Consider the following 17,226-nt stretch of genomic DNA (forward strand, 5'->3'; position numbering starts at 1 on the left):
CAACAATCAAACCATTCTAGGAAATGTTCATTTCCTCGAGCCACAAGCAATTCACTTTGAGCATGGAAATTGCCAGAATCGGACTGAGTAAGAATCGCTTCCTTGTTTTTCAAAGTCTCGTAGATTTGAGTCTTTCCGACTCCAGGCATCTCCTGAATGTTTCGTACTTTGTTACCCGCTTCGTTTAATCAGATACGTATCACTTTCCCTTCCATGGTCATTACTCTCTCCCTCTTTCTTCGTCTTCCCCTCCCTCCCTGTGCTCTGCAACTTGAAGTAACTGCGCCACCTGGTGTTGAAATACCTGTCATTACAAGTCCAAACGAAATGAATGCAATCCAACCTTAATTGTGCACGAATCTTCGGCGGGCCGGATTAAAAAGACCAACGGGCCGAATTCGGCCCGCGGGCCGTAGTTTGCCCACATTTGCCCCAAACCTACTCAACAAATGAGGAAAGAAGCAAAGATAAAGAAGAGGACAAAATTTGCGTTAAAATAATTTTCCGTGAATCGACAACATTGCCAACTATTTTGCTCAATGGCAAAACGATTTCGAATATTCTAGTTTTGTTATTCTATTTCATGAATCTGTTCGTGATGAACCAAACACAAATCAGAACAGTCAGTTATGTTCCTCTCTACTTTTTGAGATTTTTCAACACGTGCGTGATGTCATGATATGACTAAAAGGTTCATGGGTACACAAGACAAAAAAAGTTGCAAAGAATAGTCAACACATCACAAATTTATTTTAGATACCTTGATCACAAAAAGTCTCAAAGGGCTTCACATGCTCACCTTTGACAGAAATGAACAACATCCCTTGATCTTAACTCCCAGGAGGGCAAGGAAAAACATCTGGCGAAAAGTGAGAAACATTGAGAAGGCACTGTAGATGGGAGAATGCCTTCCAGGATGACCAGGCTGCAATGGATACCGAGTGGGCAACATTTGAAGGAAATTCTGCCATGTTACCATGTTAGTTAGAATGATATAAACGTCCATATAACAAGATGAAACTGTAGTTCATAAATTCACCTTGTCTTCTTTTCTGTCCAACAGTTTTTAAAATCTCTTTTATTCAGAAAATTAAGTTCTTTTTGTACCTAAAGATCAAAAGGTAAAAAGGCAACCTCTTTGTTTAAAAATAAGATGTAAAAATAAAATCTCATTATCTGACCCCAAAAAAATAAAAAGCAACAGTTGAACACGAAACGCTGCAAGAAGACGACTTCGGAGAGGTGCGTCCTCGAATCCGGCCCGGTTGGTCATTGGGTACGTGGACGTTGATTTGCGGAAGAGGAGTGTCGTAATTTCCGCTTCTTGTTGACAGTTTGATGCATTCGATGTATTTGGAAAAAATCGGATTACCACTCATTTGGTCCCAGATGCGACCTCAAAGCGTCACAGGCGAATATCAACAACAAACAAAAATAGCTGATTCCCATAAATTGTTTTTTGTTCTGGTTCATCACAAACCATTCGGACATTCAGCAAACCTTTCTTCATAATTTTATTTATGTGCATTAATGAGGGAATATTCTCAAAGAATTTCATTTGACTTTGAAACTTAGCTTGTAGCCGACGTGTGCACATTTTGAGCATGACGTCTCTGATCCACTGGTTAAAGGATACTTTGATTCTCTCCTCTTTCATCTCAAACTGCTTCAAACAGCAAAGCGTGTGACGGAAAAGCGGTTAGGACTGCACGACTGTCCGTGTTTTATGTTATGTGTTGTGTTTATTATTTTACTTTATGTTAACTGTTTTGTGAAGCGCTTTGTTACAGCTGTCGCTGTTGTGAAAGCGCTATATAAATCAGCATGTATTGTATTGTATTGTATAAATGTTAACGAATAACTTCATGCAGTGAGGTAATGACATTTCTTCATGCAGTCAGGACAAATCACGTTGTGCGATGCGACATTATTTCAACCAACTTAAATAACATAAATTATAGATAAATGTATGTTTACAATAATTATAGATAAATGTATGTTTACAATAATGTCAACTGTCGATGACGACAGATTGAAACCTGTCGGTGAAGTCAGTGTCCTTTTACTTTTTTTCCTCGACTTCGCAACTTGGACTTCACGGTTCAAAGGTTTCAGTGCGTTCAGAGGATGAAAGTTAATATTCCCATTTTTGTCGAATGCAGCATGAGAAACAGAAAGTAATGGTAACGTCCGTCTACTGCCAAAGTATCTCGTTGAAAAAAGCAAGTAAGTTACTGCCTGTGATACATTGTGTTTGCTTCGTTTGTCGTATTAAAATCTAATGGCATGTCTGGGAATTGGTGTCGATGAGGGAGCAGTCAAAAGCCCCTTCGATGCAGCTGTTCTTTTTTCCTCTAATTGTGGGAAGGCCGAAAAGCAGGCGCAGTAAAAATAAACGATTCCGTTCCATCAATAAATTAAAAGTTTTTTATCCTTTCCATGTGCTGTTACTATGTATGTACAAGTTATTGCAAGCAATACGATTCCATTTCCACGAATCACATTTATAAATATGTTAAGCATAGTGCACTATCGGACTGTTTCACATACTATTAGACATATAACACTTTTGTTAGACAAGCAACAACAAAAGAAACTCAACTCAAAACAAAACTCGCCCTTCTTCTTGACCACCGCGGGCAATGGCGTTGTCTGGCGGTAGATTACGGTCATGGGCAGTGCTGTATTGACAATCGCAGTGGCGGCTCACTTTACTTTACTTTTGCGAGTGAAGTCGAGCGTTGACGACAGTCTCACATCCATGATGCCAAGGCGGAGTGAGGGGCGAGGGGAGGGACTATTCGCGACTGCAGAATCTTGGCAATATACAAAGCCGCCATACCTCCTTTCCTGTTTTCTAGTTTAGAAATAATTTCCTAGCCATCCATTCCAAAGTCCATACGTCTTTCATTATTCATCCAAGTTTCTGACGTAGCAATTATGTTAAAGAATTGTGTGAACTGAGTTAGATAAGATTTGTTATGATAGGAGTTGTCATATACTGTACTGTAGTCTTCTGCTGGTGTTATAATGTTCATTTTACTTACTTATACTTGCAGGAATTATTAAAAGTATGAAAGAACGTATTTCATATGGGTCATTGTCATTTTCTTGTCATGTGAGCGATGTTTAGTGAACTGAAAAGTACTTACTGTACTTTGAGTTATTATTTCGAGCAATTCTTTGTGTTTATTGGGTGTCATCGGTGCACTGAAAAAAATGGTGCTTGGATTTACTCTGTTTTATTTCATCAAGTGGTTACCAAAAATAAGATCGTGTGAATCCAGATTTAATTTATTTTATCAGTGGACTACTACTACTACAAAAAATGGGGCATCCAGATGATTTTATTTTATGCAACCATTTTTTTTTCATGAATGGAGCTTCTTTTACCTTTAAGATGGTTGGCTTGTGGGAGAATCGTTGCTTGATCTTTCAATTTCAGTCGTTTTACATCCACGTGCCTCGGTCCGGCCCTTCCTGGTTTCCCAGTGCGCTGAGCCATCTCTATTTCAAATTCTTGTTGTGCAGTATCTTAAGCTTCTCAGTCAGGACCTTCTTTAGCGTTTAGTCCAATTTTCTTCAGGTGCCTCAGGAAACCCATCAAACACCCACATTCTTCCTCTTTTACTGGCTTTTCATCTTAGCTTGTTTTTTTTTTTGCTGTCTGTTTTTAAGTCATACGCTTCTTTTCGAGTGTATTTTAAATGAGATTCTATTTCACGTATGAACCTTGTAAGCGCATCCAGTCAATTGTTTGTTAAATCTATGATGTTACAATGGAAAATAAGTCGTCAGACAATCTGATTATGACTCAGCCGCTTGGCAGAACAAGTCTCACCGGAAACCACAGTCAAAGAGCAGCAAGTACACTTTTCTGTTTTTTCATGAGTCATTTTCATTTTCCGCCCGTTTTTTTATTTCCCTCGTATGATTCGTAGCAATAGTGTCTGCTAAAAAGGCCACATACAGAAAACAATGAAAAACTTCAAAACGACGGCTGCGGGCAGCTAGGGAAGCCTTCACTGGAGAATATGAAAATGTTATCTATTACAAGGCTATCCAAGTACACCACTCAAGGAACTTTGATAAGATCGAATGGAACTTTTCAAAATAAAATATCTGAACTTTGCAGACATTATGTGACTCTCCTGACCTCATCTTTCCACTCAGTTTTTCTTCTTTGGACGCCAATCCGCTTACACTTTTGGCAGGTGCTAAAATAGATTGGAAGTAACTTCCATTAAAACTTCCTAAATATTTTCTTTTTTCTTTTCCAGAGCCATGTACATCGGGATTTGCATCCCAGAACGCTATTAGCAGTTTTGGCTGGTGTCAAGCGCCTGAAGCAGAATGGTGTTGGGAAATAAACACCTGGCACATCACCATGTACTGGTAAAACAAACAAAACAAATAATTCTTTGTTATTGTAGCAAGCTTCTCTACCCTTTACCAAAGTTCGATTTAAACACCTGAACTGTTTTGATCGGATTGTTCACAAGAGTACGCAAAAACTGCTGGTGGTGGTCTGCGCTGTAAGTGTCATTTTGTTGATTTTATTTAATTGCATTGGCAAAATGCACGACGGACGTTTGATCCTTAAATCGACCAATAGGTGTCCTGGTTCAATTAGAGCTGATGTTCAAACAGTCGTCCTCATCCTGCTGTTCACATTTTGACATCATGAGACCAAGACGTCACCCAACAATGGATCAGCAGTACCTTGCCATTGTGACGCTTCAAACAGGACCTTCTCAGACGGAAGTGGCCACTGAGGTCAGAGTGTCATCAGCAGGTTGCAACAGAGATGCAGCAAGACTGAAAGAGTCAGAGAAAGATGTAGAAGTGGACATCCTTTGCGCACATCCCATGCGGATGACCGCTACATTGGGAACAATGCCCTGAGACACCCGATGATGAATGCCACTCAACTCCAGGTACATTTAAGCGAGGCGAGAGGCCCCCAAGTGTCACGTCGCACCATTCGAAACCGCTCACATCAGCGTGGTCTGCGTGCTAGACGACTTGCAAGGGTACCTGACCACACCTCCAGGCACGAGCGTCATCCTCATGCAGTGGCCAGGGAGCATTTACGCCGGCCGAGCGACCAGTGGGCCTCAGTGTTGTTCTCTGATGAAAGTCGATCCACGTTGAGCAGAAATAATGGCCGCCAATGATGTTGGAGACGTCAAGGAGAGCGCTATGCATCAGCCGCTGTTGTCACCAGACGAGCTTTCGGTGGTGATGGTGTTACTGTGTGGGCAGGTGTGTCCAGTCGGTCCAGAAATGCCCGACACTTTCTGACAAGCCCATACTACCTGAATAACATAATTCATCCAGTGATTGTGCACCTAAATGAACAACGGGGCCTAATTTCATTTTCATGGACCCCAGTGCTCCAGCTCATCGAGCCTGCAACATCAGGGAACGGCTGTTGGAGACCGGTGTACCTCAAATGGAATGGCCTGCACTTTCAGCAGACCCGAATCCCATTGAAAACCTGTGGGATCAGCCGAGTCGCCACGAAGAGGCTTGAAACTCTGCACCCCGGAACCTGAATGACCCGAGGGCTCCCCTTCAAGAAGAGTGGGATGCAATGCCTCAGCAGACAAGAAGTCGACTTGTGAACTGCATGAGACGTCGTTGTCAAGATACAGTTGATGCTCACGGTCACGTGACGAGGTCTTGAGACATTGACATTTTTCGTTGTGGTCTACCCACCATTGTTGTTAACTTTTGTTTCAATGAATTGTTTGAGATGAGGAAATGACCAGATCATCCTTCTACTTAAATGTCCTGTTTTTATGATATGATATCGCTGTAGCATGAACTTTTTACATTTTCCATTAACGTCACCTGAAAGCCAAATATCCTGAACTTTTTTTGTGAGTAGTGTATGTACAGCAATGCACAGAAGGTAAGGACGCCCCTCACATTTTTGTAATTATTGTGTGAAGGCGGCGGCCCGGTGGTCGAGTCGTTGACCTCACGGTGCAGAGGTACCGGGTTCGATTCCAGCTCCGGCCTTCCTGTGCGGAGTTTGTATGTTCTCCCCGGGCCTGCGTGGGTTTTCTCCAGGTGCTCCGGTTTCCTCCCACATCCCCAAAACATGCATGGCAGGCTGATTGAACACATTCCAATTCCAACTTGTTCCAAAAATGAATGCTTTGTGGCTTAATACAGGGTGTTCCAAAAGTCTTGGGCGCATTTTGACAGTGAATATCTCGGAAACTATTAAAGATATAAAAGCGCATCTGGTAAATTCAGAAAGCTCGTAATCTCAATTTTTACGTGGAATGTTCAAAGATGTTCAATGTGAGCACCATTGGTCACGCGACACACATCAAGCCGATAGTCAAATTCTTGCCAAATGCGTCCCAGCATTGCATTGTCAATGGTTGCAACAGCTTCTGTTATTCAGCTCATCCACGTCTCTTGGAAAAGGGGGCACATAGACCCATCCTTTCACAAATCCCCACAAAAAGAAATCGCATGGTGTGTTCCCTCCTGGCTCTTCTGATCGATTTACGCGGGCTCCGCTGGAACGCGGTTCGAATTTGTTCAATCACATCTTCTGAAGTTGAGGGGCGTGCCGTTCTTTTAGCTGGGCATAAGCACCCAACCGTTCTGAAGTGACCATGCCATCTCACTATGGACTTCCTCTCTGGTGGCTCCTTTCCGAATTTTCTGTGAAATGCATGTTGAACAACGGTCCATGACAAATTCAAGCACACAAAACGCCTTTTATGGTTGAGTGAACGCCATTAATGGGTCTGAAAAGAAATAAAAAAAATCAATGGCCTTACAAAAAACTTAATGTAATTAGCTTTAAAATGGCACAACTTTTATCTTACTACCATTCATAGTTAAGGAGCTCTGGGGTTCTTTGGAACACCTTGTATTTTTCTCACTCCAAAAATTCAATTTTCCCCAAATTCTCCATACAGTACCAATGGGACTTTCGAGGTAACAGATTGCCATTTTTCCCATTTGAAATTCAAAACATTCAGCGTTCAAAACATCGTATTTAAAAGTTTTAAGATCACAGAATAATTCTGATCCCATCATTTCTTATTTCATTCCAATTAGAAATCCAAACAAAATGAAGGTCAAGCAGCATTGTTGAATTCTGGGAGTTCAAGCTATACGAGTATACAGTAAAAAAAAAAAGAAGAAGAAAAATAGAACAGCAACAACAAAACAATTCTGGGTGTCTGATCTGTGCTCTATTAACCAATGTTGTTTCTTCCATAGCTCATTCTGATGTATGTCTTCAGAGGTCATACACTTCAATGTCATCAAACTGAGTATCAGCTCGACGAGAATCAATGTTGTCCAAAGTGTCCAATTGGTAAGACCATTCATCCAATTTTAGATGGTTTTCTACAGCATTGAAAGTAAATTGAAATCTTTTCTGGCAAGACATTTTTGCAAAGCTTCAATTCTTAGCAGCTGCACGATGACAATTCAAGTTTAGGTTGAAAAATTGTTCAATGGCATCTAGAAATGTTTTAGAGCTGCACAACAGAATTTATTTTATAATTTCCTCGTTTGTGAATACAGTACACAATAAAGGAATAAATAAACACTTCTGAAACAGTCCGGTCTCCTCCAATTTAACTCAACTCAACTGTATTTATAGAGCACTTTCAAACAGCCATTGCTGCATACAAAGTGCTGCACATTGAGCAACTAACATACATACAACAATAAAGCAATAATCAGTAACAAAGATGGTAGTAGGCACCAAACAGTAAAACTAAGATCAAATTTACTGACATCTGATCGTTCTGTTGCAGCTACGGGGCTATAGAATTTATTTTGTGATTTTCTGTTTTGATGCATTACTGTGTTTTCAATTTTCGTAGTTTCATTGACGTAGCGGTAATCGTTAATTTACATTTTTTGGAGGCGGTCATGAACGCCGCTTGAGTCGAACGGAAGAAGAGAAGGCACGGAGACGGACAAAGACGTACCTGTAGCTCTATCTAGTGGATGCATTGTAGATAGCGGCTTATAGTCCAGTGCGTTCAATGTATGAAAAAAATTAAAATCCAGTGCACCTTTTAGTGCGGAAAATACGGTAATCTGTTCATCGTTTCTTATATTTATTCAACACTTTGGCGCTTTGACCTTTGAAAAAGCATTTGGGAAGATGATGTAACATTATTTACGATTATTATTAAAAATGACTCCCAGGTTCAGATTCACATAGAAAGAGAATTTGTTGGTAAAGTATAGGCCATCTGGATGCTGTCCTTCCAGGGACTTTCAGTGGTAAACAGTCAGACTTCTTTGGGGCTACACATTGTACTGACCAGTGCTTCTGAGGGAAGCAAATGCTCCACTTGAGTGACTTGTCATTAAAACCACTCCTTCTATACAGTACTTGTGTACATCTCTGCATCTGCTCTTTCTAACAGGAAGTCAAGTTAGGAACGACTGCACCAAACGTGGCAGCACATCATGCCGGCTGTGCCTGAACGGAACCTACATGAATATCCCGACTGGCCTCAAAAACTGCTTCCCGTGCACAAACTGCAATGCAGGTCGACCTCATGTTATGTTTTCCGATTATTACTAAATATGCACTCCCAGCTGTAGATTCAGATAACATTTTCTAAATGGAGGTGAACATGCATTTTAGCAGGAACTGCTCAAGTGGGACACACACACACACACACACACACACACGCACACACAAAGAAGGGGTAGAACATCTGGTGGAATGGAGCAAAGATAACAACTTTTACATCAATGTGAAGAAGACGAAGGAGATGGTGGTGGACTCCACTGTGCCATGGCAAATTGCTATTTAGGAGCCAGCAAGCGACAGAGTTTTAATTATGCTAAGATGGCCAGCCAAGGTCCTTGCTGGAATTATATTCGAGAGGATGAAGTTGTTGAAGAGGTTGGACCTCAACTTTTGAGAGATAGGCTTCCTGTCGAAGAGATCTGGAGTGGAACTCTCCCTCGATATCAACTTCAGAGATTACAAAAAAGGCTTTCAATCATGTGTTCAGAGATACACTGTGGAACAAGAAGAAATGACCTTTGTCATCCAGTTCACCAATCAGGAACTGTCTTCTGATGCACCTTGTCTTCCTCTGAGTCATCGACTGGATCACGAAAACCTCCTCCGTAGGATTAAACAAAAGAACACAGTGAACTCTGAAGACACAGCTGGATGATCTTGGCTCTTCTGATCTGACCTATACTGCGACACTTGACTCACTGCCACAACTAGAGACGAGACCATTTTCATAGAGAAAACATAGGCAGAGATGGGGCACTGGATCAACAATAACATGGACGTCAAGAAGATCAACGCCAATGCCAGCAAGATCACTAGTCATAGTGTGTGGAGACTGTGTGGAGATTTAAGCAACTATTAAATACACCTAAATAACAGTAGTAAATACGACTGCAACTGTCCTTTGTCGCAACTACAGGTGTCAAATTCAGTTCAGGGGCCAGAGCCAGTGCAACCCATCACATCTAGCCCACTGAAACAAATATTGTTTCTGCTTCATGTTTCATGCCGAAGAGATTTGTTCTTTTCATTTTGGTTATTGAAAATATACTGTATTGAATATGTTGGAACAGTGGACGTCTGTTTAGCACGTCTCCCTTACAATAGAGAGGTCCAGGGTTGGGCTCCAGCCTTCCTGTGTGGGGTTTCTATGCCCTCCCTGAGCCTGTTGGGGTTTTCTCCCACATTCCAAAAACATGCATGGTAGGTTTATGGAACACCCTAAATTGTCCCTTGGTGTGATTGTGAGTGGGAATGGTTGTTTGTCTACATGTGCCCTGCAATTGACTGGGAACCAGTTCGGGGTGTCCCTTGCCTACTGCCTGACGAAGGCAGCTTCTCCTTGAGGATTTTTTGAACTTTTTCCTCTGTTTCAGTCCACGTTTCTCCCGGTTTTTCCTCAATTCCATCAATTACCAAGTTGTTTCTTCTTGACTGTCCTTCCAAGTAGTCCATCTTGTCTGTTAATACAAGCATGCCGTCACATATTTTGTAGAATTCTGTTTGCATGTCTTTGGAATGGCCAGTTTGACAGATTAGATTTTTTTTAATGTCGTCTACCTCTTTTTGGGTAAAGTTGATGCTGGTTTTTATTTCTTGGACTTCCCTGGTAAAAGTGTCAAGTCGTGAGTTTGTTGAGTCTATTATCATCTTGACAAATCCTTTGAAATGTTCCTGTTGTTGTTGCAAGAGCGCCGTAAAAAGCTCTTTTTGTTGCTGGAGTAATTCGTTTACTTGAGTGAGGGTCAGGAAATCCTCATCCTGCTTTGTGTCTTGCTTCTGTTTGGGTGGCATTTTGTCGGGTCTCGTTGCTAGCCACTTGTATGCTAGTTTGTGACGTGTCCAGTGGGCTTGCTGCTGGGTGTTTCTAACGTGGCAAGTGGGGTTGCCGGCTCCCTCACGCTCGCAGGCGTTCGGCTGGTTGGTCTCTGGTGGTGGGTTCCAGCTGCGTAGCGACTTTTCGCAATTAGCTTCCGTGCTAACGTCCGCGGTTAGCTTCCGTGCTAACGAGCTAGCGTTTCGTCCAACCCCCTCTTCACGTCGCCAATTTCTACACACGCGCTGCCACCATGTTTCGCTCTGTTCTTTACTTTCAAATGTGGGAAAGCTTCACACGAGAGAAATGTTGACCTTGCTGTTGCTGCTCCTTCTTTCCGCTCTGCAATGCGTAGCAACTCACACTTCCTCGTAGCTCTGTGGCCTCCTCGTAGCTCTGTGGCCAATGCAAGAAAAAGAGTTCGAATGTATCTTCATAGGAATGAGCTGTGTGATCAAATTAATGCTCATTTTAGATATTAACATCAAAATAACTCAAGTAAACATAAAATGCAGTTTTAAAATAATGATTTTATTTATTACAGAAAGCAAATATTCAAACCTACCTGGCCTTGTGTGCAAAAGTACTTGCCCCTGTGGATAAATTATGTATTAACTGCAATAAATCGCTTTATTGGGGGAGAACCCAATTTCATTTTCTGTGACCACACCCAAGCCTGACTGCCTCCAGACGTGTTCAATCAGGAGATTGCATCAATAAATCCTGGCTGATAAAATGTCAGCCAAATGGTCTCAAAGAGCTGCAACAAAATGCCACAGACTAAAGAAATCCAAGAGCAAATGAGAAATAAAGTAAGTGATACATCAGTCTGAACTAGCAAATCAATTTCTAATCTGGTCGTGAATTCATTTGAAATGGTCTGGCATCACACTTCAAAACCCTCCAATCTTGTTGAATTCACACAATTCTGCAAGCAAGACTGGCCCAAAATATTGCCGCCGAGAAGAGACTCATTGGCAGTTACGGGAAAGGCTTGATTTCATTTGTTCTTTTTGAGGGTGGCCCAACCACATATTAATTATAGGGGGACAAGTACTATTTTGTATATGGTCAGCTCTCTTGGAATATAATTTTTTCTTATTATACAAAATCACCACCTAAAACCCCCCCCAATATCTTAGCCTCATTACTTGGTTGATCACAGCTGTTGTTAAAGTGCTCTATAAATAAAGATGGATTGCATTGTAGCGTAAACATTAACCACGCTCAATTCATCCGACCGAGACGCCTCTCCGCCGGCCACGCTTTGCCTCGTGGCCGGCCCTCTCCTCCGGTGCTCAAGATGACTTTCGCGGGCCGCGCTCCACTTAAAGTGGGTAAACTATTAGGGAAGCAATGGTATCAAAATCGCACAGAACTTTTACAGTACCGTGAACCTTCCTGCAATACTGTGAGGCTTCTTGGTACACCGTAAGATTTCCCATAATAACACAAAAATGATCATGCCGTGAGATTAATATTGTGACCAAGCCGAGGTTTAGATATCGTTACATGCGCACTGATACGATTAAGATATTTTTAGAAGGAAAAGCGGGTTTGCCAAATGAAAATGTGATTTTGTCACGTCCCGTGGCATTATCGCAACAATTTTGAACAATAATTTCAGTGATGGAAGGAATGAAAAAAAAGAACTGCATTTCTAATTTTATTTTACAAAATTGCTGTTTGAAGATATAGTAAATTGGAATTCAGTATTGGAGTGCGAGAGTATGACGTTTTATGGGGTATTAGCCTACCTCTTTTTATATGACCTCACCTAGCAATATGTGTATGTTCATTGTATGTTTTGCGTCCTTTTTTTGATGCGCTGTTGCTCACTGTGGTTCTAGGATCTGGTCTGGCGATAAAGAAGGCGTGTACCAGGGAGTCAGACGCAGTGTGTAAACCACTTGATGGCTTCTTCTGTGTGGACCAAGTTGGGGACGGCTGCCTTGAAGCACGGAAACACACAGCCTGTCAACCAGGACAATACATCGGCCAACAAGGTTAATTTCACACTTTAGGGATAGGGAACTCCGGTTCCTTGAGAGCCATATCCTGCCTGTTTTAGATTTCGCTCTATTTTAACACACCCGATTCAAACGATCAGCTCATCAGCAAGCTTCGTAAAAGCCTGAAATGATCATGAGCAATTGAATCGAGTGTGTTGGAGTCAGCGGAGATCTAAAACGGGCAGGGTCTGTTCTCTCTCTCTCGAGGAATCAGAGTTCCCTACCCCTGTCTTACTAGTTGCTTGCAGTTGCCCACAACCTCATGAAACAAAATGAAATTGCCTGATCTGTTTTTGTTTCTAAAGTTTATTGTCAGGACTCACTCTATCCTCAACAACTCTTAAAACACTGGGATATTTTTCGACCAGATTCAGAATCACCTTTATAGTCACTGTATACAATACCACAAACTTTGAGGTTGTTACTCCTTTTTGCCTATATCTAAAAATATTTACCGCTAATACAATACAAGCAAAGTACAGGCGCAAGCATGATTGCAACATTGATCAGCATTATTGGACAGAGGTTTATTGCACAGATCAGGGGCTGTTGTACGTCTGGTTGATGATTAAGAAAGTTCTAAGAACAGTTTTTAAGGCTATGATTTAGAGTTCTTTATTGTAGGGATAGCTCTGAGAAAGAAGCGAGCTCTCAGACCAACCGCCAACTGAGCGACAAAATTCTGTAGTCTGAATAGTGAACATCATATTTGGAGCAAACCAGGCGCCTCTTACGACTTGGTCAATACCGCCCTTGCAGTGAGGATGATCTCCAGCTACAATGTACAAAGACATCCTGGATGAAAACCAGTTCCGGAGCGGTCTCAACCTCAGGTTGGGGCTGAACTGAGCAGTTTTATAGTCTGTTGAGGTATCTGTGATTGCACTTGTAAATTGGATGTGAGCTGCCCTTACTTAGTGCCAGGAGAGATGCCTGAGAAGTTCTCAGTGAGAACACACTTGATGAAATAATGTCATTGATATTTGCAGGAACACGATTTACAGACACCATATGTAAAAACTGCATTGGCGGCACCTTTTCGAATGGTACATTTTGTCAGCCACACACAAAGTAAGTGAAGCTTCGCATTAACTTGCCTGCTTTGAGCTACACTGAAAAACGTTTTTGTTGAATTTACTCAATTTGATTTTATCAAGTGGCGGCATGAAATAAAATCATCTGGATGCAGGTAATTGTTTTTAAAGTGACTATACATGTCACTAAAAATGTATATACGGATCCAAATGATTTTATTTTGTGCAGCCAGTTGGTGGAATAAAATTGAGTCAATTCAACAAACCATTTTTTCCCAGTGTAGCGCAGATTTCATTCTGTCTTGAATTGTTTAATCAACACGATACCTGTCATTTCAGATGTGAATCTGAACATCTTCTCATAAAACGGGGCACAGCGTCAACTGATGCTGAATGCGGCCAAAAAAAATTTCCCGTGTGGATTATTGTCATTGCCATTTGGAGTTTCTGTGTGTTCGTTACTGTCCTGATCTGCTTTATCAGAAATTGGAAAGTAAAGTCTAAAATTGGTAAGTCTGTTACATGACTTTATGAAAAAAAAGGCACTGTGGTTTTACTAATTTGAAGTGGCCTGATCTTTTTTTTTTTCCAGGAAGACAACCAAATCCATAGATTTGGCCAGATATATATATATATATCTAAATTTGTGTGTTGTACTGTGTAATATACTGTTATTGGCTCTGTGTAGATTCTCAGGTATCCAGGTCACAGCAATCCCCAAAAGTTAAATCAAGGCTTCTGGACTCTTCTGGGTTATTCATGTGGTCTTTGGATGCTACCTGTTGTTTGTTTTAATCAAAAAATAAAATAAAGACAGCAACTGTTTGAATTATTTTATTTTAGAAAAAAAATCTCTTGTCTTTTCAGGATTTTACTAAACAAATATATTTTTTAATAATTCGTAAAATAAGGGCAGTCTTATTGTTCTAACACAAAACTCATCATTTACCATATACATTGTTTATAACTACAACGATGACATTGACCTCTTGCAGTTACACACTCTAGTGTGATTGCATACTGCCCTGCGATCGTTTATTTGTCTGAGTGCTATGAAAGCTACGAAGATAACGCTCTGTCGACGAATCAGAGAGTGTAACAAACATTTGTTTTTATTTTTAGCTGACATAAACTTAGTGGTGAGTGTTCTTCCATCTCGAAAATGCACATCTCTCTCCTGTCCTTTTTATGGACGCGAGTCTCAGCGCTGAAAACGATGATGTCACTCCTTCAGGCGTGAATGTTAATTTGATTACACTCACAATATTCATTACCAAAGTTTCCATTTATTACGTGTTTTGTTCTGTACCTGTGTGCTGACTTTAGTATTAATCAGGTGTCCTCCTGTATTTTATTATTCATTAAAGATTGTTTTTTTAAAATAAAATACCAGCGTGGGAGGGGCACCGTGCCTGAGAAATATTTGCTGTTTATTTAACTCGTGTCGATTCCCACCGGGACTCTGTTGTTTACAAGTTGTGCGATAAATGGTTTAATTCAAGCAAAGTCTATATAATTAAGAGATACGTTCACCTAGCAAACTTAGTCAAATGTATTGTGCAATTAGTCGCGTTTACTTGTCCAGTTTTGCCGTCTCCTTAGTGAACTGAGTGAAATGACTATTATAACAAGTACCGGTTGTCTCTTCAGTGTACTTGACAAGCGAAGTTAAATCAAAGGTTGGCGAATGATTGCCATTTCTTACAAGTTTTTAGGCAGCAAGATCCCCGACTTTTCTCAAGTCAACTCTACTTTTCCGGGTTTGTGTGGTTCTCGACTGCAGTCATGACGCGCATTTTCCTGTTTTCACCAAGCTGACCTGTCAGCACACCTCAGTCAATGTCAGTGCTTCTCAATTAGTTTCTCGCGCTGCCCTGAGGAAGAAACTATTTTGCCTCCCACCCAACTTTTTCGTAAATGTGAATAGTATATTTTGTCGATAAGATTTATATAGCTAGACTTCGGCATTGTATCTATATTAACGTTAAAGAAAAAAAGAAATATAGTTAAATTTACAACGAAAAATAAACTTTATTACCATTGTTGATCACTTTATAACAGCAATGATTTTAGTTGAATCAGTTTGCTTGGAAAGATAAATCAATAAATGGAAACACAGGTGCCACATGTTGTAATTGATGTGCAATTATACTTCTAGTATGGCAAAGGACAAAAAATATATACGCATGCGTGCAAATGTGAACGTGTGTGTGCTCCCCGGGGTCAAGTTGAGAATCAATGTCATTGTTTTCAAGAGCATCTCAGGGAAGGTGACAATTTTTTAGCTCATTCATCCAGCAGCTCCTATATTTTGTTGTTCTACTTCTTCCTTTCATTACTTTGCTGCTGTGAATCGGGAATTTCTCCATTGCGAGACTAATAAAGGGTTTCTTATTACTGGAGATTGATCTGTATAGCCACTACAGAGAAATGCATTCAACAAAGGGTCCAAGTCTTTATTTTGATTGGATTAATCACTGTTGAAAACCCGTTACGGGCTTTGTTAGTTACATTAAAAATAGGGCTGGTGAGTTTGTCTGCCGTAACCATAACGAATCGGAAGAAACTGTCAAGTTGTTTCAAGATGGCCATTTAATGACCAAACCTGTAAGGTTTACTACACATTAAAGGTTCATAGAATAATTCCGCGCAGGTGTTCATTGTTATCACTTGGTAGATATTTTATTTTGAAAGGCACAGACGGAACTTAAAAGTTTGACAGTAAAACTTGACTTCAGCTCCCCCGATACTCGGAATGTTATCTGTACCCAAGAAACTTCCAAGTCGTACACGCGAAGTTTATTTTCCAGTGTGTCACCTACGGAGCGGATATTTATCATCGAAATTGACCGGGCGGTGATTCAGGACTGAAAGCGGTTTGAATTGGCCTTATTAGAAGATTGACAAAACTACACAATGCATATGCTAGCCTCAAACGGATCCGTAATGGACCTGGAGTCGGAGTCGGTGAAAGTTAAAGCTCACTACTGCGGGTAAGTGACGAGCAAAAAGTAATGGCAATGTCATGTGGCAGAGCAAAGCGAAAGCCACCCATGACGTAGCGGTATAGCAACAATGGGGAAACACCTGTTGAGCAGGGACTCGGGGCAGGCTATATGAAGAGATTCTGTTCTGAGGTTTTTACAAGTGTATTGCGACTGGTTAAGCAGCAATTTGTCCCCCTTTAATTGTTTTCTCCTTGTTTGGCTTCAATTTACAGTATTGTCAACTTGTTCACTTGTGATTGGGGGTGTCGTTGTCACCTTTAAACTCAGGAACGACTGTACTGTGCTGTACAATACTTAAATTCTCAAGATATTTCTTGATCATACTTGGTTTAGTAGGTAGTTATTGACAGCCAATGACGTCTTTCGATCACTTCTTTTGTGAAAAAAATGGAGAAAGTGTTGCAAGGCATGAATGACAGGAATGCGTGTGGATCATTTAAGATTGACAGGCACACCCTCTCTTGTGAAGGGGATTCCATGTGCATCTAAGAGGAGAGGTTGACACATAAGAAGTACGATTGTGCCAATTAATGTCTCAGGAACCATTAAATATAGGAAATGCAAATATGCGAATCGTTACAATACGATAAACAGGACACATCAATTATGCATCTTCTGCTCAGATTATTGAGCAATACTGTATATTTATGGCAATTCTGGCAATTGATCGTTATCATTTCTATAAAGTCTTGAGAAGGTGGCTTTTACCCCACCCAGTTATGTGGAGTGTCCATCAATCTGTGCATTGTTTCTATCACTTGTCTTGTTCGGAGTCATCCAGCACAGGCTTGAGCTGGAAGTGATATATGTGAGCCCACTACAC

General features: G+C 40.9%; 2 protein-coding genes across 3 annotated transcripts in view; both read left to right on the forward strand.

Moving 5' to 3' along the window:
* The first annotated feature begins 1,223 nt into the window (after positions 1-1,223).
* On the forward strand, positions 1,224-14,215 carry LOC147210005 (tumor necrosis factor receptor superfamily member 14-like). Of its 2 annotated transcripts, XM_086134635.1 has the most exons (8): positions 1,980-2,226; positions 4,281-4,395; positions 7,255-7,351; positions 8,424-8,549; positions 12,200-12,355; positions 13,351-13,432; positions 13,735-13,904; positions 13,988-14,215. In XM_086134635.1, the coding sequence occupies exons 2-8, from the start codon at positions 4,354-4,356 to the stop codon at positions 14,005-14,007; spliced, it is 693 nt and encodes a 230-aa protein (XP_085990761.1). In that variant the 5' UTR covers positions 1,980-2,226; positions 4,281-4,353; the 3' UTR covers positions 14,008-14,215. The 2 variants fall into 2 exon arrangements, with proteins under 2 accessions (XP_085990838.1, XP_085990761.1); XM_086134712.1 differs by lacking the exon at positions 4,281-4,395 and having other exon boundaries at positions 1,224-2,226.
* A 1,895-nt stretch (positions 14,216-16,110) lies between these two features.
* Positions 16,111-17,226, forward strand: part of prkcz (protein kinase C, zeta) — a 53,706-nt gene continuing 52,590 nt past the window's right edge. Inside the window, exon 1 of the mRNA XM_086135048.1 lies at positions 16,111-16,388. Within this exon, the coding sequence (XP_085991174.1) occupies positions 16,312-16,388 (77 nt within the window). The 5' untranslated portion in view covers positions 16,111-16,311. The remainder of the gene's footprint in view (positions 16,389-17,226) is intronic.

The sequence above is a fragment of the Hippocampus guttulatus genome, chromosome 1, assembly GCF_054856545.1.
Source record: "Hippocampus guttulatus isolate MCC_2025c chromosome 1, RoL_Hgut_1.0, whole genome shotgun sequence".
NCBI classification, from domain to species: Eukaryota; Metazoa; Chordata; class Actinopteri; order Syngnathiformes; family Syngnathidae; genus Hippocampus; species Hippocampus guttulatus.